General features: G+C 40.4%; 1 protein-coding gene and 1 pseudogene across 3 annotated transcripts in view; one reads left to right on the top strand and one right to left on the bottom strand.

Moving 5' to 3' along the window:
- CDCA2 (cell division cycle associated 2) overlaps positions 1 to 24491 on the top strand; it is a 47670-nt gene extending 23179 nt beyond the window's left edge. For 2 of the 3 annotated variants that reach the window (XM_075556490.1, XM_075556488.1), the window contains exons 9-15: positions 2743 to 2824; positions 3509 to 3726; positions 10225 to 10300; positions 11316 to 11395; positions 12268 to 12402; positions 17447 to 17612; positions 20179 to 24491. In XM_075556490.1, coding sequence (XP_075412605.1) covers positions 2743 to 2824; positions 3509 to 3726; positions 10225 to 10300; positions 11316 to 11395; positions 12268 to 12402; positions 17447 to 17612; positions 20179 to 21338 — 1917 coding nt within the window. In that variant the 3' untranslated portion in view covers positions 21339 to 24491. The remainder of the gene's footprint in view (positions 1 to 2742; positions 2825 to 3508; positions 3727 to 10224; positions 10301 to 11315; positions 11396 to 12267; positions 12403 to 17446; positions 17613 to 20178) is intronic. The other variant, XM_075556491.1, reaches the window with a different exon arrangement.
- LOC142454390 (small nuclear ribonucleoprotein E-like) lies at positions 8169 to 8446 on the bottom strand (annotated as a pseudogene).
- Positions 24492 to 27774: the final 3283 nt, after the last annotated feature.

Raw genomic sequence — 27774 nt, 5'->3', positions numbered from 1 at the left:
GAACCATAGTTAAGCTTTATGATTAAGTGCTTCTTGTTTAAAACTTGTTTACCAAAATTGGCTTTTCTTTCACCCATTTCATCTTCCACAGATGAGGCGGTGAGGCAAATCCTAGAAAGTCCTTGTGGTCGTTGCCCACCTCTTCCTTACTCCTGACAGCCCCCTGCAATCCTGCCCTTCTCCTCTTACTCAGCCCTCCTCACTCCCAGGAAACAAAACAGACAGGGTTGTGACTACTCTCATCAGGTTTCCTGGGCCTTGTCTTCTAGTTTTTAAAAAAGTTTCTTGTAGAATTTTCCTGTTTTGATAGCTTTAAATCCTTAAGTTTGACATGCCTGCCAATATTTTCCCCTTTTAAAAACTTTTGCATGTTATTTCATATTACTTTTAAAATTAGCCAGACCACTGACTAATTTTAAAAGCTGCTTCATTCCCAAGTAGAATGCTGTTACCAAAAGACAGGTTTTAAAAATTGTATTTCAAAGTGCTGGAAATACTATTTTTTTGTTTTGTTTTTTAAGAAAAGTATAAGTTCTGGGACCTAAAGTGCCTGCTTTCAAATTATGATTCTTAAAATTTAATAGCTGTACAAGTTATTAAGCTCCTTTACACCTGGTTTCCTTCATCTATAACAGGAAAATATTAGTAACTACCTTAATGAGTAATTTGAGCAAATAGGAAAATGTGTTTCAAAATGAAGTTAATGAGATTATTTTTCAACTAAATGAGTAATGGCTTGTAACTATTATTTTAAATGAGCTGGTGGTTTTTCTGATTAAAGAAATGATTTGTATCTAACACACACAGCATTTTTCATTCATCTCTTGTTTGTTAGGTCCTCTCAAAGAGATCATCTTTGTGGTCCCTGTACGTCCTGATGGTTTCCAATTTAACATAGACAACACCAAGTCTTACCTGTAGAATCGGTACAGCTGCCGCCCTTTTCCTCAGCTAGCCAAAGTTTGTAGACCTGCAACATTTTAGTTATTTGTTAACTTTCTTGTGGCTGTTTAAATAAAACCCAATATGAACTTTGTTTTTTAAGTTAGCTTGCCTCATCTATAGCAGTATTTATATTTTTCCAGACAGGAAAGTAAACTGACTTGGGAGCTAGATGATTAAGGAAATTTATTTAGGGTAAGGCTTTTCTGTGAGAAGGTGCGTACTTGCAATGGATGCAATGGAGGAAGTGAAAACAGGCAGGGTTGGAGGTTTCCTTTGAGACAGGCCACGTAGTTAATAGTGAAAGTGACCCGAGGCAGCCCACAGCTCTGCTGTCCGCCTGCCAGCCTCCAAGGGTGGCTTGCCCTGTCGTTCTACAGGGTTTGTGCTACCTTCCCTTACAGATAGGCCAATTGTATATTCTCTCCTTGAGGAGCCATAGCGGGACAAATGCTACTTTCTTGTTCCTTCCTGAAGAAGATATATGTGTAAGAGGAGTTTAAAATACTTATAAAATGTGTAGTTTCTCTTTTTAAAAGAAGCAACCCCCCCCTTTCATACTTAGTATATTTTCTTGACTTGGTGAAATTGTTACCATTTACCTGATAGATGGTACCATTTATCATGCACTAAAATTCTGATGTATTTCTGAGCTTCTTTTGCTGAGTCAAAGATTGAGAGATGAATTTTTCTCTAACTTAAATCGGAGATTTCTGTTTTTTTATTTTGATTAGGATACTTTTTACTAAGGTACAATTTAGATTAGCAAATTTTTATGTATGGCTGGTAAGGTCTGTTAAGCCAGAGCTATTAGGAAAGTAAAGGTACTATAATACCTGTCCTTGGAAATTCAAATTTGACATTTTTATTTTTATATTTTGACTCTACAAGCCGAAAGGTTTATTAGCGAGTCCCACCTTGCAGAGGGGCGGGGTGGGGGTGGTCACGGAGGAGCCTAAGGCAGACATCATGTCATCACACGAAAGAAAAGGAGAGGCTTTAGGGCGTTTTGGAGGGGAGGACATGTTGATTCATGAAAAGAGATAGAGAATCTGGGAATTCTATCCGTATGTGTGGGATTGTGGTAATTGAGTACATAGGCAAGTGATGTTCAAAATAGGAACTGTGGCAAAGGCTTCTGGGTGGCATGTCCTCCAGTGTTTCAGCTTTGAGTGCTCTGCCTGGGTGCTGTTTGCTTTGGGGTTCAACTTGAGTTCACAAGCATCTGGTCTACTCTTGTTCCACTCCGAGGTGGCCAAATGCTAATTGCATTTGCAAGGTGGTGTCTCAACATCTAATGTCCTCTTTAAAACCTGAGGAGCCCTGGTTGTGTAGTGATTCTGAGTTGGGCTGCTAACTTCAAGGTCAGCAGTTCAAAACCAACAGCTCCATCTTGGGAGAACCAACAGAGCTTTCAGTTCAGAAACTCACAGGGTCGGTTCAACCTGTCCCATAGGGTCGTTATGAGACAATAGCTGCTCAGTGGTAGTGAGTTGAGTTGTAAACCCTGAAGCCAAGTAAGTAAGAGGAATGGCAGCAGAAGCAAAAGCCATCTGAAGCTAGATGTGAATTCGGTGCATACAACTGACTGCGTGGGTGTACAAGATGGTCACCCTCTGCTCCAGCTGCCTAGACTTATTTCTTGCTGTGTCATTCCTGTGACCTATAAACACAGTGGGGCACGGGTGTAGCCTGTGGAAGCAGCCCAGGGAACACTGGGAGGCCAGGCATCAAAGTTGGCATTTTTAATGAACATATCTACGTGCGTGTGTACATATCCATTGATATTTCTATTGCTAGGATCACTCTGACAACTTCTGTGGTGATGGAATTCATCCAAGCATAATCTCAAATTCTGGAAACTATTGCAAAGAACAAAAAGGTAAGAAATTTAGTTTTTATTTTTGATGTTGAGCGTATTATTTCCTTGCTTAAAAAAAATCCAGCAGTTAGAGCTGGCGTTATCTGCTCCTGCCTTGATGCTCCTGAAACATATTGGGCACAGAGATTATTTGGGAAGGTAGACGCTCTTCAGAGACTCCTTCCAAAAGCAGTAGCTTCTGTCAGCAGTCCCAGACTCAGCCTCTCCATTTCATCTGTCTGGTTTTGCTTATGAGCGGAACTTGGTAAGGAGATTATATGTCAATTTTGAAAACTTTTAAAGTATTTGTGGAATTTAGTTTAACATCTCAATTTGTTGAGGTGATTCTGACTACTGGTGGCCCTTTTTGTGTCGGAAAAGAAATGTGTTGCATAGGACTTTCAGTGGCTGCTTTTTCAGGGAGTGGGCCTTTCTCCCGAGCTGCTTGTGGGCGATGCAAACCCTCAGCCTTTCCGCTTGTTGCTGGGAACCTAAGTGTTTAGAACACAGAGCATCTCTCCAAATAGCTTACCGTGCTTTAACCAGAACTATTTTCATTGCTTACCTTTTCTGCTTTTAGTTTTATAAGTGATGTCTACATTTTTTATTATATGAATAAGAACAGAACCTAATCTTATTTTCAGATTCTACGATGCACCTTTTACATTGCTCAAGCTTTAATGTCGTCCCATTTATTATCTACAGAAGAAGTCGCGGCCTTTCCAAATGTGAGGAAGAGAGTTACTTTTGGAGAGGACCTGAGTCCTGAAGTGTTTGATGAATCCCTGCCAGCAAATACTCCATTGCAAAAAGGAGGCACCCCTGTTTGGAGAGGGGATTTTCACAGTGCCAGTCCTCCACGACACAAGTACTCGCCTGAGCGGTTGTCTCAACCGAATTTTGATGACAAGGGAGAGAATCTTGTAAGTGTGGGAAATGATGGGGAAAACATATTTTTACCAGGCTTCCCCTGTTTTGCGTGAGCAATGATTGTGATTTGAGCTGTTAAAGTAGTCTTCCACGGCACAGCCGGATGTGCGCCTCTCCTCAGGTGTTTGTTATTTCGCCCTTGCTTGTGAACACGGCTTCCATGAAGCCTTATCCACAGCGGAGCCCAGTGCTGTTGACTGAGGTGCAGCATTGTTTTACGTATTGTCATGAAAAACGACTGGGCACAAACTGGCGCACCATGAGAGTGCTCTGGTTTCAGAGAGGTTAGATTGAAAGAGCGTCTCAAATGAAATACTATGTACTATGGTTACCCCCAGCACCAATAATAGTTTTCTGACATTGGAATTATGATATGAAAATAGATGAGTATTTTTGTACTTTTTGCTACATAGTCCTGAATTACCACCCAGAAAGCTTGTATTAATTCGGACCTCCTGAAGTAGAAATTATTTTGTCATAGCTTTGTGAGCTAAAAAATATTTTAATAGTTTAGTAGAGGAGAAGAATGGTTAGGAAAATTTCAGTGAGATGTAATCATTTTACTATTTGGTGATAAAGCCATTTGGATTTTTCTTGAGAGTTGCCTGTTTGTGTTCCTTTTCATTGTCTCTTCAGCTGTTTGTATGTGAATACAAAACCTACCACTTCCAGACAAAGCAGAGCAATCTCACCAGCCTTACTGCCGTGGAGTCAGGGCTGACTCACAGTGACCCTCTACGACAGGGGAGAACTGCCGCTTTGAGTTTCTAAGACACTGACTGTTGACATGAGTAGGAAGCCCCGTCCCTGTCCCGAGGAGCAGCTGGTGGTTTCCACTGCTGACCTTGCGGATTAGAGGCCAACGTATGACCCCTACGCCACCAGGGTTCCTGTAGATAAGACTTAGGTACCAGAAAAAGATAAATGAGACAGCCTTTCTCAAGACATTGAGCCTCCAGAAGCATAGAGCAGTGATCTCTAAAGAGGGGTCCCGAAGGAGGTGAGCCTTGAAATAGCTGTATCACCTATAGGGGAGCCCGAGGAGAGCCTGTGTCCTCCCTGGGTTGAGTTGGCCTTAGTCGTGTAGGAGAGCCTTGGAGACTGGAGTGCTCGGGGCGGACATCAAGAGGAGAGGGCTGCGCAGAGCAAGCTCTGGAGAGCCCCTGGAGGCGCCAGCGGAGTGCCGATGAGTACGTGCAGTGCATGAGCTACCCACGGCTCCAGAAAGAGCCCCCCCATGGAACAGAAGGAACCGTCCTAGCGCTCATGGGCCAGGCGAGTTCCCAGCAGCTAGCGAAGGGAAACTTGATAACTCAGAGTACTTAAAAGAGCACTGTCTCGCTCAACCTTAAAACCCATGGGAGGAAAACAAGGCTCCCTGCTCTTGTAATGAGTGACACTCCCAGAAACCTGCGGGGGCAGCTCTGCCCTCTCCTATAACGGTCGCCGTGAGCCTTGACAAGCCGGATCGGCACAGCGGCTGTGACAGTGGGCTCACACGTAAGCGCACTTGTGCGGGAGGTCCAGGACCGGCAGTGCTTCATTCTGGTGTCCATGGGGTTGCCCTGCATGGGAACTGACTCGATGGCACCTGACAACAGTGTCGGTCGATGGCCGTGAGTTCGAGGAAACAAAATCAAACCCTTTGCCCTCAAGTTGTTTCCAACTCACATTGACCCCACCCCGTGGAGCAGAGGAGAATGGCGCCATCATAGCATTTCCAAGACTGTGATCTACACATATTGCCACATCTTTACCCCACCCATTAGCTGGTGGATTAAAATTGCCAAACTTGCAGTTAGCATCCAAACGTTTTTACCACTGCCCACTGGGATTCCTATTGCCTCCCTAAACCAAACCCTCTGTCGCCGAATTGATTTTAGTCGAGCCTAGTGACCCTAGATTTCCAAGACCATAAATCTTACTGGATTAGCCAGCCTTTGCCCATCAAGCAGCCATGTCAATGTTATGGTTGGCCTACCAGTCCTGCCCTGACCCTGCCTAACAAAGCTTAGAAGGTGTCCTCAAAAGTGTCAAACATGGCCAAGTGACTGAGTGCATGGGAAGAGCAAAGCTCAGAGTATTTGCAAGAATATAAAAGGATCCAGCGACCTCAGTAAAATTCAGACTATGTGGCTGCCAAGTAATTAAAAATTACCAGGTGTGCATATGAGAAGGGGAAATTATCTAGTAGGAGAAAGATCTAGAAGTGACACACATCATAAAATTTGTAAATAATGGCATTTTAAAAGTTGTAACTATTCCATATGTCCAAGAAGGGGAAGACTCAATGTGGATGATAAAGACCCAAGTTGAACTCTATATGTAAAAATTATAATTTCTGAGAAGAAACAAACATTGAATGGAGTTAGCAGTAGATTAGTGAAGACAATATAAATTCTTCTAACTAAAACCCAAAGAAAATGGAATAAAAATAATCAGAGTACCAGTAAGCTGGGGACCTCCTTAGGTGATATAATATTTGTGTAATTAGAGTTCCCAAAAAATGAAGATAAAGTGGGAAGAATTATCTATATTCTCCCCAAAAAAGCCAGAAAAATTCTTAATTTGATGGAAATTATAAACCTACAGATTCTAGACTTTAACACACTCCAAACACAAAGAACCATGATGAACAATGAAGATACATCTTAATGACCTTTAAAATTACTGATCAAGAAAATCCTTACAGCAGCCAAAGAACATACACATGTAACATACCGAAGAACAAATATATAAAAACTACAGCTTACTTCTCATCAAACACCGTACAAGTCCGGCAAGAGTACTGCAAGATATTAAATGACTGCTGATCCACAGCTCTATACTCACAGAAAGAACAAAGACAAAGTAAAGACTTTTAGACAAAAGCTGAGCAAATTTCATCACCACAGCATTTTTATAGTATGAGAGATGTTAAGGGAAGTTGTTGGTTTTGGGGTTTTGTTTTTTCAGCAAAAGGAAAATAATTCCAGCTGAAATCTACATCTGTGCAAAGAAATGAAGAGCTCTTTTTAATACACTAAATGTGAGTAAATCTCATAGACTACTTGTTTTTGCTTTTAACCGTTCAAAAAAGCATTTAACCGTTTAAAAAAGGAGAAAATTAACAACAATAGGTTGGATTAGGGCTAATCATGTGTAGATGTAAAATGTGCTGGCATAAAATATGAGGGTAAGTCAAAAAGTATTGCCACTGGAATTACACTTTGCACCTGCATAGGTTTATTTCAAATGAAATACTTATTTTAAAAATGTCTTTGCAATCAGTGGATGGCTACAGAGGGTTCTCTCAGCGGTACACTTGTCTTCGTCTCGCTGAAACTCAAAAACCCAACTTGCTGCTGTTTGTTACTCACCGCGTCCCTGGAGAACAGCACAGCACTGTGTCCCCCAGAGCGGTGGTGATTCCACACGGCTGACCTTGCCAGTGGCAGTCCAGTGTGTAATCCACTACACCGGCGGTTCTCAACCTGTGGGCCACCACCCCTTTGTGGGGTCGAACGATCCTTTCACAGGGGTGGGCCGATTCATAACAGCAAAATGACAGTGATGAAGTAGCAACAAAAATAACTTTTTGGTTGGGGATCACCACAACATGGGGAACTGTATGAAAGGGTCGTGGCATTAGGCCGGTTGAGAGTCACTGCACTACAGCATTAGGGCCTCGTGGATCTTGCCAGGGTGCCTGAAAAACCCAATCAAAACAGTGGCTGGTAAAGGAATCTGTGAGACCAGTTAGATCCAAGGCACAGCATTCTGCTCAGAAGGTTGTGTTGACTGTTTGGGATTCCAAAGGGTTGAGCTTATCCCTTTAGAAGGCCTCAGGCTTAGTAAAGTGCAGGGTCCTCGTGAAAGGAAGGAAACCTTCAATGAAATGGATCGACGATGGCATCAAAAATAGCTCTAGTGAGGCTGTTTTGCAGGACCTCAGCATGCTTTGTTCTGTTGTTCATACGTGCACTGTTCCAGCTGACTTGATGGCACCTAATGACACCAATCTTGATAGGTTTTCTTAAAGGATGCAGGATAATCACAAGGCTTATTAGGAAGATTTTCTTTAAGAAAATTGAAAGCTGCATTGGTGAGGAAAAGTTCAGAAAAATTAATAGCAAGAATTTTTTTCTCTCTCAAGGTAATGCACATTTGCTCAATTCTTTGAACACAAGCAAGGGCTATTGTATGAGACATTCATTGGGAAACTGCCCTTGAGTCCTCATTTTGCTATGTCAGACTGAACTCCTTTTCCCACCGAACTTCCAAAGAACTTTTTTTTTTAAACAATCCCACAGAGGCTATTTATTGTTGTTGAGTAAGAACCAAAGGGTAATGAAAACAATATGAGCCATGTTTTTGAGCTATATCCATAACAACACTTTTAAAGGGGGGCTGGGGAGCTCTTGCCCTCAGCTTCTCAAAGTGTCAATGATCAGTTCTAGTTGGACACACTTAGTAGCAAAATAATGTGACCTCCTTTCAGCATGATCCGTCCCAGTTGTTTTCCTGACTTTGTTTTGGAATGAATCTCTTCTGCATCATCTGACACAAGGTTCATTACTCATCAAAGCCTGTGATACAGCCCTCTATCCGCATAGTCACTTGCTCATAGAGTCACACCTGAATCTGGGATCTGTTTTGCAAGTATCTGAAGATGAGGTTGACGGGCTGCACCATCACCTTCTATACTTTCTGGCCTTGGCTGCGGTACGCCATCGTGGAAACTCGGAGCGACCACGCTGAGCTGCACGCTAGCTTCAAAAGCAACTTCCGGCCCAAAGAACTTTTAAAAGGAACACAATTTGAGTCCCTCCAGGATGTCAGAACTGCTGTGTTGATTTGGTGTCAATCAAGAAGTTGAGAATCTGTCAGGGAAGGGATATAGAGTGATGGAAACACTGCCTTTAGAGGTACATAGGCCTAGTTGGAGACTGTGTCTAGAAACAGGATTTGCACATCTAATATTTTTGTTTCATAGAGGTTTCCATGATTTCGTAGTGATCCTTCCTTGGGACTTGGCAGAAAAGGGACGAGGAGTTAAGCTGGGGCCTTAACACAGAGTGGTATAAGTCACAGATGAATCTACCAGAGTAGCCACTCGGGAGCAGTACACAAAAGGGGGATACAGCGAAAGCAGTGCTTAGAGGGAATTTTAAGAAAAATGCTCATAAAGGCAGAAAGTCTCAAATCAGTGAATAGTCTCATCTTCCACTTGAAACTAGGGGGGGAAATCAATTTAGAGCTAAAGTAGAGCTAAGGAAATAGTAAAGATAAATGTACAAATGAATGAGCTAGAAAATAGAAAAACTAGAGAAATCATTGAAATTGAAAGTATATCCTTTGAGGGAAAAATTAATAAACATCAAACTGATGAGGGAAAAAGACTGATCCGTTTCAAGGATAATAGGGAACATTTGAACAACATTATATCAATAATTAATGATCTCACATCAACAAATGAACCCCTTGGAGAAACTGGGTACATTCTTTCAGGCACAAACTAGCAAGAAAAACTGAATTCAAAATGACCTGTATCACACTGTAGGAACAAAATAGATTGTAATTACAAGTCTTCCCACAATAGATTGTAGAAACAAAAGTCTGTTTCAAGATATTTTTACTGGTGAATTCTACCAAATATTCAAGGGAGATATGGTACTTTTGAAATTCTTCCAAATTTTAACTTGTTAAAATACATCATGACCGGAAGAAATTTATTCCAAGCAGGGACCGTAAGGTTGGTTTAACCTGTGAAAAACAATTGGTGTAATGAAGCAAAAACCCTGTGATCATCTCAGTCGATGTAGACAAATCCAACATCCATTTCTGAGAAAGACTCTCAGCAAACTGGTGGTAAAAGCGGTTCCTGCAGCTCATAGACTGCATATCTGAGGTGGGAGGGGTCAGCAGTTCTCAGGCTGATTCCTGCTCCTGGTTTGGGGTAGACTTGCGCCCCGCAGAGTCTTCATGGCTCCACTTTTCAGAAGCACCTTGTCAGGCCGTGATCCCTAGGGGCCTGTGGGAGATTCAAGCCGGCAGCCTTTGTTAGTCACTGGGTGCCAACCATTTTCGCACTCGTGTGGAAGAGACAAGATTTGGCATTTTTTGTTTACACTGACATCTACCTTGGGCTCTCTGGAATATTGCAATGTCCCAGTATGTTTATCCATGGGTTTTCTTCCTTGCTTTAAAGGAGTTGGGACTTGGAATCTTAAGTCACAAAAGGAACTTAGTAGTTTGTTACTGCTTCATTCACTGGTGTTTTTGTTTTGGTGCATTGCCTGTAGTAAACATGGCTTTATTATAAAGATGGTAAGTATTGTGACATATGGGAGTAATTATATCTGATACCTTTATCAGTGATTTCTTTTTCTCCCCATCTTCTTGGCTTATTACAATCTTCTTACCAAAGTAAATAATTTTTCTGTAGGGTAGTTTGTTTATAGATTTACTAAATTTAAGAACTTCTGTTTCCTTCCCTTTTCTGTGTTTAGGAAAACATAGAACCACTTCCTGTGTCGTTTGGGGTTTTCAGTCCTGGTAAATCTCCAGTCTCTGAGCCTACTTCAGGTATTGTTACCATTGCCCTTGCCGCTTTCAGTGAATGTATATGCGGGACTTAATCTCATTTTTCACTTTAATATAGCAATGCAGAGGTGCTTTTAAAAATCTAACAATGGATGAACACTTAAAAAGTCTCATATCCATCCTTGCCGTTTCACTTCCTTAAGGGTACCCCCATTTCCAGGTTACTGTGTAAGTTGTAGAGGCGCCCTCCTCATGCCTACCGTCAACATGAAGCTCCGTTTTACAGTTTCCACAATCAGAGTGACATGGAATATAAGGGTGTTTTTTTAAAAAATATCTGAAATAGCTCACCAACATTAGCATGGCAATTTTGGCATGAGTACTTACCAAGGTCTGGGATTTTTTTTATGATCTTGATTTCTCCCAACTCTTGATAAACCAGGACCTGACTGGCAGGCGTCATGGGAGAAGCTCAGGATAGGAACCATTTCTCGTGTCTGTGAAATTCTTTAATAGCTTCACATCACCTGTAGGACACACGCTCATTAGCAGAGAATTCTAGAAATATTTTAAGTTACAACAGAAATTTGAGTCATGCATAATTTGTGAAGTTCCAAAGCCTATAGCCATAACACATTATACTGCTTTTATTTATTAAGCGTGATTAAATTAAAAATTTTCAAAATCCAATGAAATATTTTCATAGTCATTTTAATGCCCTTTATTGCCATTTTGTAAAATGTAGCTTCTAATAAATGAGACATCAGTGAAAGTATCATGTGTTTTTGGTAACATAACTTGTAAGCTGTGAGGTTAGCATTGAAATACGTTGTGATTGTGGAAAGTGATAAGCATGTCTGGGTGTTCGTTGTACTTACAGGTTTTATAAATCTTGGCTCTCAGAATTGATTCTTCTTGGCAGTTAATTACATATGTTTTGGTGTGATATGAAAAGGAAAGGTGGTGATCCTAAAAGTACCTTAGTGTGTCCCCAAACATGAGGCATCTTAGAAGCTTTTGGTAGCTGCTTGAACCGTGCTTGTATCTTTGCTCTCAGGCACTGACACCTCAGGTCTCCAGCAGACAGTGTCCTCCCACAATGTTGGCAGAGTCACACGGGCCGCGAACAGAAGAAGTGTATGTATTTGGCACAATATATCTATTTTTAAGTGTTGTAATGTATTTTTCTATTTTCATGTTCAAATAGTAGGTAAAGTCTCGGTTTGATCAGTGCCATTAACAATGATTACGTTATTCTACCTGGCATGGAACCCATGATAATGCCATTTTCTCGATTTGATTTGTTTAATTCTATTAGGAAAAAAAATTTCCATAAAATATGACACTAAGAAAGTTTGTATTGATGTGACGATAATTTGTTTGAAGAATGTGTTGAGGATGGATAGCTTTTATTTCAAAGTGAGGTTCAGATTAGAGAATGTCATTGTAGATCAGGGCATAATTAGCAGAGGGTGGGGATATATATATATATATATATATGTTTTCAACACTAGGTTTCAACTGTTTTCAATATAAATGAAAGTTCCTATTAAATGCAGGTATTCTGTTATTGAATTAGATGGAATTTTGTGTGTTGCATCATGCACAAATATATATTATACAGTTATAGCATTTTTAACTAGTTTGGTTGGATGGCAATCCCAGCATTCAAGTTTAGATCATCTGATCAGTTGTCAGCAAATAGATGCGAAATTGTAAATGCCTTATAAATGCTTGGTCAATAAATCAATCAACTAATTTGTAGGTTGATCTTTTGTAATATAATTGGTAAAATAGACATGCTTCTAGATACATTATTTTTCAAAGGTCAGAACTTGGTAATGACCATTCCTTCATGTGGACTTAAGTTGCCTAAAATACTTCTAATGGAATTTGTGAGCTAAGAGGAAACGGAATGTAAATTGGTAGGAGCAGCTTGGGTGAAAACACAAAATTGAGAGACAGACATTAAACTGTAACTGCTTTTACTTTGTATTACATCCTGATAGCAATTGACGAGCTTCACCGAGGAGACTGTTTGCAATTTAGTCAATACAGAAGCCCAGCATTGTAAAGAAAAGAAAATTATTAGAAGAAAGTCTCAAGAAATTAAGCAAACCAACAGAGCACTTCCTAAAAATCGTGTAAGTGTATGTTTTAAAGAAATAAGAACAGGAATGGTTCATTTTGTTCTGTATAATTAGGACAACATGAAAATAGACTATTTCTCCTAATTAACATTGGGCCAAGATTATTAAAAAGTTATCCCCTCATAGTGTAGAAAAGGACTCAAGTTCATGTTCTGAACGATTAATTGCTTGAGGCATCTGTTTGTTGCCTGCACCCAACATAGCACGTAGTAGTTGCTCCAGTGACCTTACTGTCCAGTGCGGGCTTCTCTGCTAGCTTAGAGCTGAATGTACCGTCTGCTACTGCTTGGGCTGTTCTCCTGCCAGTCATAACCTGCTGACTTGTCCTCACCACTTCAAGGCCACCATCCTTATTGATAACCAGAGCCACTCCTGAACCCAATTCTTTGGCCCACTTCACTGCGATAATGTGGGCCTCCATTTCTACCTGCTCATTTCCTCTGCCATGCCAGACAGTGTTACTGCCCCAACTCTCCCATTCCCAGACCCGAGATTGCCACCCACCCAGCTTTCTCACTCCTTTACTCGTGTTTGTTTTGTACTATCTGTGGCCCCAGCATTTACTCTCAGATCTTTAAAACCAAGCTACAGTTGGTTTGATGTCGACTCGTAGCCAGAAGACACTATCTTCCTAATCCAGAAAGAAGCCTTTCCTACCTGTGATAAAATGGTGAAAGATTCTCTTCCTGGAAAGAAAAGATACAAATTAAGATACATGTGTATACATACATTTAAATTATTGCCTTAAAAAGGGGTTCCTTCATGTACCAACTATTTAAAAACAATACTAAAACACTGTGAGGAATGTACCCCTGTTTCTTCATATATAAAATTAGTGACTAGAACGTTCAGGAAGTGTCGAGCTTTTAAATTTTGCTCCCACTCCTCCCAGGTTGATGTAATGAAAGAAATAGGATTAGAGTCACAAAGAGGAGAGCGGGAATGAGATGGGGTTTTAAGCAACAGACGACAGCCTTGAATGAGTTTCTGGAAGACAAAGCAGATGGGAGCATGTTGACAGATAAAAGAGGTGGAAAGATTTACAGCTCAGAATGTGCTAGGAGGGAGCTAAGAGGAGCTGGGAACCGCCAGCCTGCTGAGAGGAATCCCAGGAGGCTCTGGGCCAGAATTGGCAGGTACAGTGGATGGTGAGAGTGAGAAGTGGTCCTGAGAAACAGAGAGATTAATTGAAGCCCTGGATATGGAACATTGTGCACCAGTTGGCACCCCTTCCCCCTCTCCTACCCTGATGCTCAGAACAGATGTTGTCATCTAGGTTAAAGCCTTGTTCTGGCTTTTGGAAAGCCCCACAGCCTGGACAGCCAGCTCTTGTCTGGCAGTGGACACTCACTCCCCTTTCTGCTCTGGCTTGGCCGCGGAGTTCCCAGTTCCCGTGTTCTGGCAGGGCTGAGACTGAGCTGAAAGCAGAGGAAACCCACCCCAACCTGTCTAATCTCTGATACAGGATTAAGATAAGATAGCCAATAGCATGTAAGAGAAAAAGCCAATATTACTAAGTAGAAAAACTCACCCTGGAGTGTTATTTGGGTGATGTTAGGAAACTTGATAAAATTAAGGATACAGCTGTTTTGTTACAAGCAGACTTAAGACTTGTCTTTGTAAAGCTAAGAAGGGAATGCGGTGGGGAAAAAATAATTGCAAGAATATAAAATTTAGTAGTTGAACTGAAGAAAAAAAATTTCTACAAAGCGCTGGCCAACCCCCATGTCCCTCCCTCCCACAAACACACCAAAAAAAAAAAGATTGAAAATATGTAGAAAACATCATAAGGATCTCAGAGAAAGGAGAAAATAAAATAGAAGATGATCGCAAAATTTATTTGAAAGATTTCCCCAAATTGAAGAGAGTTATTTTTCATGCTTAGCTCATTTTATGTAAACTTCATTATACATCTTTTCCTTTGACGTCCGTGCTTCCATTCATATTTATTGAGTGGCCACGCATGTGCCACGGCCTTTGTATAAGATGATGGAGAGATTCTCTTCAAGAAAGGATTTTTAAAATCCTGTTTAAGTGGTCTTTTTTAAATTTAATATCCATGAATGAGAAAACTGTTCTTGATGGATATGATGACATTGACCATACCGAACCAAAAAACCCCATTCATTACTGTCATGTCTATTCTGACTGATTCTATGAGACAGAGTAGATGAGTTTCCAAGGCTCTACATCTCTAGGCGCAGAGTGCTGCATCTTTCTGGAGTGCCTGTTGAATCTCTTGGTTTTATCACTGTGTCTCTAGAGCAGCGGTTTTCAACCTGTGGGTCACGGCCCCTTTGGGGTCGAAAGACCCTTTTACAGGAGTTGCCAGATGCATCACGGTAGCAAAATGACAGTGATGGAGTAGCTACAAAAATAATTTTATGGTTAGTGGGGGGTCACCACACCATGAGGAACTGTGTTCAAGGGTCACTGCATTAGGAAGGTTGAGAACCACTGCCCGAGAGCTTTCTTAAACCAGTTCTCATGTTAATTTATTAGTCCTGGCAACAGCTTTAGGAGTTAACGTCACTCCGATTTTATAGCGTGTACAATGAGTGCTAACTTGCCTAAGATGATAACACAGCTAAGTAGGAGAGACGAGATTTGAACTCAAGACATTCCAACCAGCGTCTCTATTTTTTTAAACTCGTCTATGAATACCAAATGATTGATTTTCCTTTTAAATTTCCACATCCATTAACTAAGTCAGCATTTTCTGGCTGTTCCATGAAAAAGATTTCATGGAAAAATAATTATGTAACCTAGCATTTCCCTACTGTGTGTACAGATTATTTATACTGAGGACTTCTCAGAGATTTAATGTTATATGTATACTGTAAATTATCCAGAGGATCATTCATCTTGTACAGTCTAAAATTACTTTCTCATGGAATTTTGTTTTGCTTTACAAAATGCAGCGATCTCAGGGAACACATGGTTCTGTGCTCCTTCTGTCATCTTGAATGTCCTTCATTTATCCACTGTTAGTTTCACCCGGCTCTTGCCATATTGTCACCCACATGAGTCACCTTTGTTGTAAGACCAAATGTAGTTCACTCCATGAACCACTGTTCCAAGACCTTTCAGTTTTAGGGTTCACACTTACTGCACTCAAGGATCCACTTGGCCAAACCCTTGTCAGCAAACTTGTGTTTGCTAAAACTCATTTACATCTATTTAAAAAAAATTTTTTTTAAAACAATTTATTGGGGCTCATACAATTCTTATCACAGTTCATACATATACATACATCAATTGTATAAAGCACATCTGTATAGTCTTTGCCCTAATCATTTTTTTCTCCTCTTTTCTTTTTTTACATTTTATTAGGGACTCATACAACTCTTATCACCATCCATACATATACATACATCAATTGTATAAAGCACATCCATACAACTAGGCAATTCTGTGTTTTCCAGGTATACAATTCATGACATCATTGTTGTTAAGCATTTCTGTGCAACCATCACCAGAATTCCTGATGTCCAAATCAAAAACTCACTGCTTCTGACACGGGCTCCTGCTTCTTCTCTTGCAGCCCTCGTAAGCACTGTGATACTTAGATCTCTCCGTATTCGCCTCTCCCTCTTAGATCTTGTAAATAATACCACGTAAATCTTTCCTTCCTTTTGTGATTGACAGGCTCTCTGGTGGCACTGTCACATAAGCACTGGACTGCTTACCAGCAGGTTGGTGGTTCCAAACCCCCAGCAGGTCTGTGGGGAAAGTGAGACTCTGCTCCTGTAAAGATGACTCTGTAAAGATAAACTCTGGGTCCCAGTCAGCTCGATGGCTCTGTGATCGACTGATTTTACTCACCAAAGTGCTTTCATGGTTTTCCACATTGCAGCATGTCAGGACTTCATTTCTCTTTATGGGCTGAACAGTATTCCCTTTTCTCTAGGTTGTTTTGTGTTTCCATTCATCCTCTGGTAGACATTGATTGGAGCTTGTTTTGGCCGGTCTGCCAGTGTGAATGGTGTGCGTGTGTCGTGGCCCAGCTGCTGACTTCCCTTTTCTCTTGTTCATTCTTCTCTCAACAACATGTGGACTCAGCGTGTGTACTCAGTCTACAATGAAAGTGTGAATCGCAGTGTGTTTGGAGGTGGTTTGCTGCTTCCTTCCAACTTTCTCCCTTGGTTCAAGTTGCGATCTGTTCATTCAACAGCTCTCTTTTCCTTCCCAACTTTGTTGTTGGGCAAACACTACCCCTTTGGTCTCCTGCCGTGGATTGTTCTGAGGAGTTACTTTGCATTTTATTGACCTTTCTGTTGACTGGCTGGGAAGTGATATTGCGGAGTGGGTTTAGTTGCAGGTTTTAGGGTGTCTAAACTCTGATCTGCTTCATGATTATGAATTTTGTTTTACATTTTCCTCCCACTCTGTCCAGGGCTTTCTATTGTGACCCCCAACAGGACAATCTGTAGTGTAGTGGTATCTGGACAGACACTATCTAGTTATTCTGCTGGCTGTTTAAAAAAAAATGTTGTTTGTTTGTTTAAATCACCTCAGCTAATTTTGTGTTTGCTTCCAAATTTCTACTCATACCACACTTATTTTTCGTTCAGATGAAGAGAAAATAATCACATAGCATTCCACTCTAATAGCTGGAATAATTCCAGGTTAATTTTGAGTCACTGTCATTATGTCCTGGCTATTAATATCTCCTTCTATCTTAAGTCTGTCCGACTGTACACTGTCCAATCTTTATCCTTGACTTAACTGGCGCTTATTTTCACTTATTTTAGTAAATTTGCATGTGTGGAACAGTATACTGAAAGTTACCCTGTAGTTTTTGGTAAGCTGTGTTTTGCTTTATAGTATATTTAATTTTGTGCATGTCACCTAATTCCATCATTCATTCCAGTTTCCTGAATTTTTTAATAACTCACTAGTCTGAATTTTTTTCTGTGAAAAGGACCTTTAAAAAGAAAAGAAACCAGTGTGATTGATGATTAGAGGTCTCGTAGGAGATAAAGAATTGCACATGGTGTGACATTTTTCTCAAATATGTTTGAATATATTTCCTCAGGTCTTTAAAGGTGGCAGAAGAAAGAAAAAAAGGGGGAAACAGCAGAGTGCCAAGAAGTCTTTATATGGGGAAAGGGAGACTGCGTCTAAGAAACCTCTCCTAAGTCCGATCCCGGAGATCCCGGAGGTGACGCCTGTGGTGCCCGGAGCCCGGAGCAGGTGTGCAGGTGTGCCATCTTTGTTCTGGTAGTGACCCTTAGTCTTCTCTGTACTCTGTTTGTTGCCATTTAATCCTCTTCTCCCCTCCCCTCCTCTCTGTCTCCTTCTCTTTATTGTACCCATTCATTATGTAACACGTACACAAATAAAAAAACAACTTTTCCTCATATTCCCGTGAGAATTTTAGGGAGAGAAACTGAACCCTTTAAGAATACAATAGTTCTAACTTTCACGTCACCTTAACTCTCCTTAAGACTCTGCTCAGGCCAATCTAGCCCACGACCGTGGAGTCAGTTCTGCCTCATAGTAATCCTGTGGGTCATAGGAGAACCGCGGCTCGTGAGTTTCTGAGGTGGTAAGCCTTCAGAGGAGATAAAGCTTCCTGAAATTGATAGGCACTCTGAAGCTCCTTAGGGTAACTTCTTCACAAGAGTTCGTGGATAATTTAAGAGGACTCTGTTTTCTGTTCATTCTGATTCCTTTTACTCTTTAAAGCGCTTTGTTAAAGTAAGTGCTATTTGGTGGTCTATCATTAAAGACCAAAGGTGATGCTCAGTGGATCCTTCTTTTGCACATTAGACCAATAATTTAAGGACACCACAAGCTGGTGCAATTAAGCATCTTCCAGGAATAACATGTACACATTGAACTTGACCCTCAAAGTGTTGTTTTACAGGGAAAATTGAGTCATTTGGGTTTTGGTTAGATAAAGATGAGTTGGAATTGCTTCTAATGTGAAATGCGTGAGTTTTAAATAAATTCTGCTGAAAATAGTGCTGCATGTCCCATTTGGTGTGTTAATTTTATATTGAAGCATTTTAAAAATAGCAGCCTTTGTCAGTCAACAGGTATTTAGAGCCCGCATTTTATTGGCCACCTACCATACAGGATTTATATTGGATTCAAGATGAAATAGGCACATGCCGATGTAGAGCCTTGGCTTCTACCGAGAGAAGAGAAATGTAAATGAACAGACAAGCCAGCCATTGCACCATGCACAGTCACCCACTCTTCTCCAGCCCCGTGGCGCGGCTCTGGGTGGCTTGAGCAAGGGATCTAATGAAGACCTGCTCGTCCTTAAAAGATCTATCCAGGTTGTCTTCCTTCCCAGGTTTATACTTTTTTCCCCTTGGCGTTATAAAATTCTATTATCTAGGGTTCAAAACCGTCTACTTGAACCCCTGCTGAGAACCTGCATGTTGAAAAGATCCTCTGGTGATTCATATTTATATGTAAACTATCTTTCTGCCACCCTTCCTAAAGCTATCGTGTTGTGAGGATAAAAACTTTCTTATATTCCCAGATCCCAAATTTTTCAAGAGATGTTTGTAGACTAGCTGTTAGGAATTGTCTGCCTTGCATTGTATTACAGAATCTCCTTTAAAGCCCCTGAGGCCTCTTGTTTAAAGCCCTTCTGCGGTTTCCTTTCTGCGTGTCTTTCCTTTCCCTCCTTGTTTCTTTTTCCCTTTTTTAGTATGTAAATGAAGGCTGTTTTTTCATGCTATCCATTTTTATATGGAAATTACACGTAATTGTAAAAGTAGTATAGAGAGCACAACTAAACTATTAGTCGGTTGACTTTGTGCTTGTTTGATTTTGGGGTCAATTTGTTTTGTATATCTTCCTGTTTTTATTTTAAGACCTTTTTATAGTCATTTGAATGGCCGATCAAAAACTTCATCCAGGACAGCAAGACAGATAACATCTCATAGTATTACAAAGCCTGAATTAATAGACGGTGGCAATGTAATGACCTATGTGTTGGACTACTAATTTTAAGGTCAGCAGTTTGAACCCACCAGCTGATCCCAGGGAGAAAATGAAGCTTTCTGCTCCCATAAAGATTTACATCCTAAAAAAAATTAAAATTAGAAGAAAAAAAAAGGTTTACATCCTGGGAAACCTTTTGTAGGGTTTCTCTGAGTCAAGTGACTCAATCGCAGTGGGATGTTTGGTTTGGTTGCTGATCTTATGGACCCTGACCTCCTGATACTCTTTCACCGTGGCGTGACACGGTGTGCCAGAATCGCCTGATACCATAACCTACACAGGCGGACACCTCCTCCTGGAGCTTGCCTTTTAGTCAGAGACTGAGAAGGGTGGGGGGGGGGGGTTAGAATATTGAAGCAAACAGCTCACAGGACGGCGTGCCTTTTGGCGTGGAGCTCCTCAGAGTCCCCTCACCTCTACTGCAGGGGATCCATTGATCGAAAAGTTTCAGGGACACAGTGCTGCCTGTTTTCAATTCTTCATTGCTTGGGAAAGGGGGAATGTAACAACTCAAACTAAATGACCTTGTGGTGTAGGGAGTACATTCCAGCAGAGCAAACAATTTATGATTTTTTCATTTTCATGGTCTGAGATTAGATGCTTCCTTAATTTATGCTTGAATACCTATTTCCTTAACCTGTGAATTGGAGCAGGTGCGTGAAACATTTCTAAGTCTTGGGATTTTTGAAAACTTTAAACATAGACTACAATTACGAACTGGCTCGATTTGCTACAGTTTATTTATTAGTATGTTTTCTTTTTTAAGTTTTAAAATTAGATATGAACTTATTTACATTCCCATAGGTAATGTCAACTCAAACGGCAACCCTGAAGACGTGCTGAAGCTCCCTCAGCGTCTCAATGAACGGCCCTCAGAAGACCCGAGCTTGCCTCCAGACTGGGCGAAGTGTGATGTGCCGGGATCCTCCAGCTCCTGCGTAAAAGAGACCTTCCTGCTTGACTGTGCTACTTCTGATCAAGATTCAAATATACACACTGTAGAAGTTAAAGAAGATATTCCAAAAGCAGAAAGCCAGTTAGAAAGTGAAAAGGAGCTTAAAAACGCTGGGCCTGGGAATGAAGACGATGGGCTTTCTTGCGGCCCTGTGACCGAGGAATACATTGTGTCTCGTTTCCCCAAACCGGGTTTCATCCTGCAGTCCCAGGAGCTGGCTGTTGCTGCCCACAATGTGGGAAACCGGGGTCAGACCTCGAAAATTCCCAAAGAGAAGAGCGCAGGGTATGAAAAGGGGGATGACCTCCTCATCGCTGTCGAGGAGAAACCAGAATCCAGTCACCTGGTGTCTGACTCACTGAAAGATGTCTGCATTGAAGATGTGCAAGGATCTAAAGGTCGAAGTGCGGGTCCGGGAAGAAACTCTTCAGGCACAAGGAGTGCAATGACTTGTCAAGAAAGGAAGCAGAGAAGGCGCTCGATGTGTTTCCCGACCAGTCAAAGTGTACAATTGGGGAAAGATGGAAGCCGCGAACATGCCCACAGAGCGGGCACCTCTGTAGGAACCACCTTAGACACTTCTGAGCTCTGTAAAGAGCTGTCTGATGCCATAGCGCAAACCTTGAAGAGACCCCATGGTGAAACAAAGGTGAGGCGGAGCACCAGGCTACACAAAGACTTGGAAAACGAAGGGCTTACGTGGGTTTCACTGCCAGCAGGGTTTCCTGCCGCTTGCACTTCTCAAAAGATGGAAAGGAGAACCATGTGCACATCTGACAGCAGAGGCTTTGAACACGTGTCTGCCAGAAAAGAGACTGTGTCTTCCGGTGAAACAGCAGGCCCACGGCCCGCCACAGCAGACACAGACAGCAGGGAGGGCCGGGCTGCTCGTTCCGCTGGCTCGCTTGGCAAGAGGAGGATGAGCTTTTGTACATCTTCACTCGCAAACACTGAAACCCCTGCTCAACCCGAATACTACAGAAGATCCTTTCTCAACCAAGCTCTCTGACCGACGGAAAGAACTGGACACGTGGGAGAACTATAGCAATAGCTGCAGAATATTTGGCAAGAGAGAAGGTTGCCTTCCATGATTAAGAGAGCCTTTCATTCTTGTTCCTATTTGTTCAGCTTCAGTATTTTAAAGGTTTCGTGTAAATAAAAATATTTGGATTCAGCCTAATTTTAAGTAGAAATAAGCAAATTTCTTCATCATCCAAAAAGAAAACGCGCTACTAATATGTTCTTTCTCACCCCCATGGCTGACACCTTATTAGTATTTTGCTCAAAGAAGTTTTTTTGGTTTTGTTATTAACTTAGTACCATGTTTCTTTTTTTTAAGATTTTATTGGGATTTTTATTTTCTGTGAATATGTGTTTATAACTGACTCCTTTAGAAAGCCTCTGTTGGACAAAGCATCGTTTAGAATTGACAAGTTTTTTTCTGGATCAAATTTTTTGAAGGCAAGTTGATAAACTTTATGAAAACTGAAGGTGAGATAATCTTGAACATGGAAAGAAAATAGGAATGTGTTTTTAAAATTTTTTTAAAAACTGGTTAAAATTTTAACAGTATGTAAGAAATTAAGAGAAGCATTGATGACTTGCTTTATCAGCATTAATGAAAAATTAATAGTTAAAATCAAATACAAAAATCCTAAAACTTTGGGTTTTTTAAACAATTAAATCATTTTATTGGAGGCTCGTACAACTCTTATTACAATCTATAGTAGCCAGAATTTCCTCTTCTTTTTAAAAAAAATCCTTTTATTTGGGGCTTATACAACTCTTACGGCAATCCATACATACATCAATTGTGTAAAGCACATTTGGACATTCATTGCCCTTCTCATTCTCAAAACATTTGCTCTCCACCTAAGCCCCTAGTAGCCAGAATTTCACAAATGAATATATATTTTATAAGTAACTCTATTGTTAAAGAATCATTTCCTCCAAAAAAGCGAGGACTTAGATTTTGAAAATATTACAATTTTGTACGATGATTAAACTCTCAGATTATTTAAGTTAGTTACGGGTAACTAAGCATTTAGTTCATGGTCTCAAAAGAACGCCAGAAATTCACTGGAAGGAGACTTGGGAAACAAACATGAAGACGGTTGATAGTCACTGATTTCTTTCTCTTCTGAATGGTGATTTCTAGCCAGGTTAATTTTTTATTTCATAATATCACACTTCTTTCATAATATCAATATCACTTATTTCCACTTCTCTAAAATAACTCCAGTAGTTATTTTGCTGAGCGTTTTTGGGGAAGTTGAAATTGTTATATATCTTCAACTTGTGAATGTGCATAAATCATTGTATCATTAAACAGTTGTCTTTGAAATCCTTTAAATCATCAAACTCTCCCTCTCCCTGATAGCAGAAACATGTTAACAAATCTAGCCCCCTATAAATAACACTACAGGGAAGAAAGCTCCTGCTGAGTTGCCCATTTTCCCCTCCTTAGATAGAGACTATTTGTTACCTTCTTGGCACCAGTAGGTCTGGACCTCCTGCTGCTTAAGACTAATGTATTTTACATTACCACTCCCAGGGATCCCCAATTTCTTCACTGAGGGGTGGATTGTGTTAAAGACTTCTTTTATCTTTGCACCTAAATTATTTATGGACTCTTCCTCCACCTCTTGGTTGGCAAGTCTGTGTCACTGAAAACAAAAGCAGCCTTGTAAACTTAGTTTTCATCGTTTACAAAAAAGAAAAGGAAATGGAAGGTTAAAGTCCTTGTATTTACCTACTTTAACATGAGAGCTTAAAAAAAACACAATAGCTTGTCCCTCTCCCCTTTTATTCTGTATGGCAAAATAAGTCATCAAAGTGCATGCCAACAAGATGAGAAACATTTGATCTGTGGTGTTGGTGTGCTGGGTCAACCATAAAGTCTTCTGTATAGCTAAAAATAAATTAGACCCTCTTGGTTTCAAAATGTTTCGTCATCAATAGTTTGTTGGTCTCCGCAGATAATAACTAGGCAGTTATGAACTGGTCAGTACTTGGCTTTAATTGGTGCTTAAACAAAAAACTTGACGTCAAAATAATGGGATCCTTTTTTTGTTTGTTTAACTGCATCAACCTCTGGCAGTTTGCTGTTCCAGGCTTTTTATGCTGGTGCAGATTCTTACTTGTTCCAGAAGATGGCAGCAACACATCTGAAGTGTTTCCCTCTAAGGTTAATAGAACAACGCTTAATTGTTTCATGTGCTTCCCTGGACTCATTTTTATTGTGAAAGTGTACGGCTTGAAGTGGGCAATGTCTACATGTGCTCCCGTAGGCACCAGCAGTCCAGGCGTAAGCATGTGCATCCTCAGATGGAGTTCCTTCTGCAGCCATTGTTGTGAAAGTAATGCGTGTTTCCTGGAGCTGAAGGGTGGAAGGCCAGAACTGCAAAGTAGAAAACTCGGCGACTTTCTCTTCCACTCCATGCCGCCACACTTCTATGTCTAAACACTGAACAGCTGCTTTATATCTTCCAGACCCGTGCTCACAGTAATAGAGGTTTTGTTGCTTTTAAACGGCATCACTGTCTAGGCCACTCTGCAACCTGATTTTGTTAATCAATAAAATGCCAGGAATATCCTTTAATCTTTTATGAAGTGCACTACTGTTGCTTTCGTTTTTAACCTCGGCATATAATTCTGTGACCTAGAGAGCTGTCATTTAGTGGGCCACTTCCTTAGGACGCTCCTTGTCTCCAGTGTTTGCTCTGGGAAGGTATGCCACTGGAGCTTGAGGGAGAGATCTATAGGCTCAATTATTTGGAAATGAAATGGTTATTAACTTCTGTTCCCGAGACCTTATCTGGGACTCCCACTGAAAGACTCCTGTGTGAAGTTTGTTGAAGTACAAGTTAACCCAAAGTGAAACTTAACCTTTTTAAGTATATGGCTTACATTGAGCAAATGTGTATATATATGTGGGTGCTCCATAACTATCAACACAGTCAAGTTGTAAAGCATTTGCATCATCTCATAAGTTCATGCAGTCAAATCGCTCTCCCCCACCTGCAGCCACTGATAGAATTTCTGTGATTGTCGTCTTGCTGCTTCTAGAACACCATATAAATCAGCCTGATGCTTTTAACATGCTTCCATGTTACATGGGCTAAATATTTGACTCCTGTTTGGTGGCTTAGTAGTGTTCCATTTAATGATTATATCACAATTATTCTTATCCATTCACTGATTGTGGATATTTAGATTTCATTATGAATAAAGCTGCTAGAAACATTCACATTGGTTCACCCTTGTATGGAAACAAACATGTCTTCATGTGTGCTAGGTAAATGCATAGGATTGAAGTTACTGGGATGTGTGTTGTATGGTAGCTATATGAGGGGTACCCCCAAAAAACATTTTTCCCTATAGCTGTGTATTTGATTTTTTCTTTTTTTTTAGCAAAATAATCTTATCATCTTTAAAGCACCTTTCCATTTCACTGAATACGTTAGTCAAATCTGTGATTGCAGTCTTGGAAACATTTTTCAAACTCATCTGTTTGGTTGACTGACTGTACCTCCCTCATTGTTTTCTTCACCTCTTCCTCTTCTATGTCTTAAAATCGCTGTCCTCTAATGTCCCTGTTCATTTATGGGAAGAAAAAGTCGCAGGGAGCATGGTCAAGTGTGAGGAACGAGAGGCATGCTGTTTCTGGCCCCAGACTGGCGCACTGAGATGGATGTGTGAGGAGGTGCATAGTGATGGCAAAACCGGTCTGCCACAAATTGGACCTTTTTTGTTGCACAGTTAGGCTCTTTTCAGAGCCTCTAAATAGAAAACTTGATTAATAATAGTCTGATCTGGTGGCTCAAACCCCAAATACATGATCAGTCAACATTTTGGTCCAAGAAGCAGACATGTCCAGAACTAGGTGGACATTTCACCTTTTTTGAAATGAGAAAACCACTCGTACAGTTGCATTTTTTCCCTCAGCGCTGTCCTTGTAGGCTGTGTTCAACATTGCAACAGTTTCTGTGGCATTGTTCCCAAGCAGGAAACAAAATTTCACAGCTGCACACTGTTCTCTTACATTGGCCATCACAGCAAGGTTCAAATTAATCTGCTTTTAGGAAAAAATTCACTGTGACCAGAGAACCTTCCCAGGCAATGCCAATGGGTGCACTAACTCAAAGCTACTTGCTGGATGCTCACCTAATGGGGGAAAATGTGCTATGAAAGCTCTGCTTGGCCCAGCACAATTCCGATTGGGGGGGGGGGGGCAGGGGGTATCCCCTCATATTTAACATGAAGAATTACCACATTTCTCTAATAATGGTACCATTTTGCGCTTCCACTAGCAATATATTACTTTGTTTTTCCATATTTTCACCAACATGGTATTGACAGTTGTTCATTTTATCCATGTTGTAGTACTCTTGATTTCTGATGTAATAATGTTGAACATCTTGTACTTAACTGTCGCAATTATTGTTCTTGGTTGAAGTGTCCATTCAAATCATCTGCCAGTGTTTTCTTGTTCTTATTGTTATCTTGTTACTGAATTTAAAAAGTTCAGTTTCATTTGGATACAAGTTCTTTATTGGATTATCTTGAGTGTATTTTTCGCCAGGCTCTAGCTTGTCTTTATGTTTGAAGAACAGAAAGCTTTAATTTTTGTGTCAATTTTATCTCCCCACTTTTTAAATTTTTAAAAATTTTCTTTAAATCATTTTATTAGAGCTCATACAATTCTTATAATCCACCCATCCATTGTGTCAAGCACATTAGTACATTTGTTGCCATCATCATTATCAAAACATTTGTTTTCTACTTGAGTCCTTGGTATCTGATCCTCATTTTTCCCCTCCCCTTCCTCCCCCTTTTTTATAATGGTTTATCTTTTTCATCCTAAGAAATGTATACTTGGGTTCACAAAGGCACACTTATATTTTTCTCATAGAAGTCTGAAAGTAATTTTAGTCCTTACGTTTAGGTCGATGATTCATTTTGAGTAATTTTTGTATACTACAAGGGAAGGGTAGGAAATTATTTTACATGGGAATCTAACATTTGTTGGAAAAGATAATCCATTCCTCTGAATTGTGTTGCTACTTTAATTGAAAATGAGTTGGCTTTATGTAAAGGAATGTCCTGATCTATCAGTTTTGACCTGATGAAGAGGTGGTTGGGTTTGTTTTTGGTTTTTTTTTATTTTCTTTGTTCCATAATAAGTAGTGCTTGAGCAAAGTACACTAATTGGAGTTCTGGAGGATCAAGGGTCCAAAAAGCTGCTATTCCCAACATCCTTTCATTGTTACTGAGACCATGCAAATTTTTGTTTTAAATGTTTTTCTTAATTCCCTTTATATTCTAGTGCAGTGGGTTAATATTGGGCTGATAACTGCAAGGTCAGAAGTTTGAACCCACCTGGGGTTCGATGGGAGAAAGATGAGACATTTTGTTCCTGTAAAGATTTATAGTTTTGGAATCCCAAAGGGGTGGCGGCTCTGTTCTTTCCTATAGGATCACTATGAGTCAGACTTGACGGGAAGGCAATGATCTATTCTGACCTATGAAGAAATCTAGAGAAAGCACTCATTTTAAATGACTACAGTTAAAAAATAAAACAAAAAACGACTACAGTTGTGAATTGTACATAGAGAGTTTTAAAGAAATCTTGAATTTCTGCATTTGTGTGTTTTACCATCAACTTCTTTCTAAGATACCTGATGATTTAACTCGGTTTGGGGTCCTCAACCATTGAGCAGAAAGTAGGATAAAATTGAATTTGGTATCTCACCTCACAAATCGCATTTATTTTAAGACTTTTGCAAAGCCCTGTCTTTCCCTAAGAAAGCCCGACCCAGTGCCATTGTGTCAGCTTGCACTCGGCTCATGTTGTTAGGTGCTATTGAGTCTTACAGTTTATGGTGACCCCGTATCTGAGGGGGGTTCAAAAAGTCTGGAAAGATGGAAGTAAGAGATAGTGAGCTTTTCCCACTAACTTTGTGAAGCCTTGTTGCGGTGGAATGAAACACTGGCCCAGCTGTGTGCCAAACTCCCGATCTTTGCTAGGCTCGAGCCCAGTGTTAATCCATCTCATTGCATGCCTTCCTTAAGGAAGTTTGCATTACTGTTCAAGAGGGTTCATTTTTGTATATTCTTTGATATAAAAATTTTTGTGTTTTTTTTAATTGTGATACAGACTACAAGTAACAAACATGATCATTGGGTGAGAAGACTGCTAACTACTGCCATTCTCCGGACACATATTTTCCCTATGTCTTCAAGATTATCTTTCACGTGGCGATGACCTAACTCAAAGATTTATTAGAAAGATTTTTGGAAATTATTAGGAAATTGGAAGCAGAAAAGTTTTGGAATTGCTCCTATTTTTGCATACTTTACGCATTGTATCACTCAAGTGATAAGAAAAAGGAAAATAAGTGATCATGCATGTTAAAAACTCAAGGTTGCATCTTCCAAGAAGT

Source organism: Tenrec ecaudatus, chromosome 8, assembly GCF_050624435.1.
Source record: "Tenrec ecaudatus isolate mTenEca1 chromosome 8, mTenEca1.hap1, whole genome shotgun sequence".
In the NCBI taxonomy this organism is placed as follows: domain Eukaryota; kingdom Metazoa; phylum Chordata; class Mammalia; order Afrosoricida; family Tenrecidae; genus Tenrec; species Tenrec ecaudatus.
This window is presented reverse-complemented; position numbering and strand designations above follow the sequence as displayed.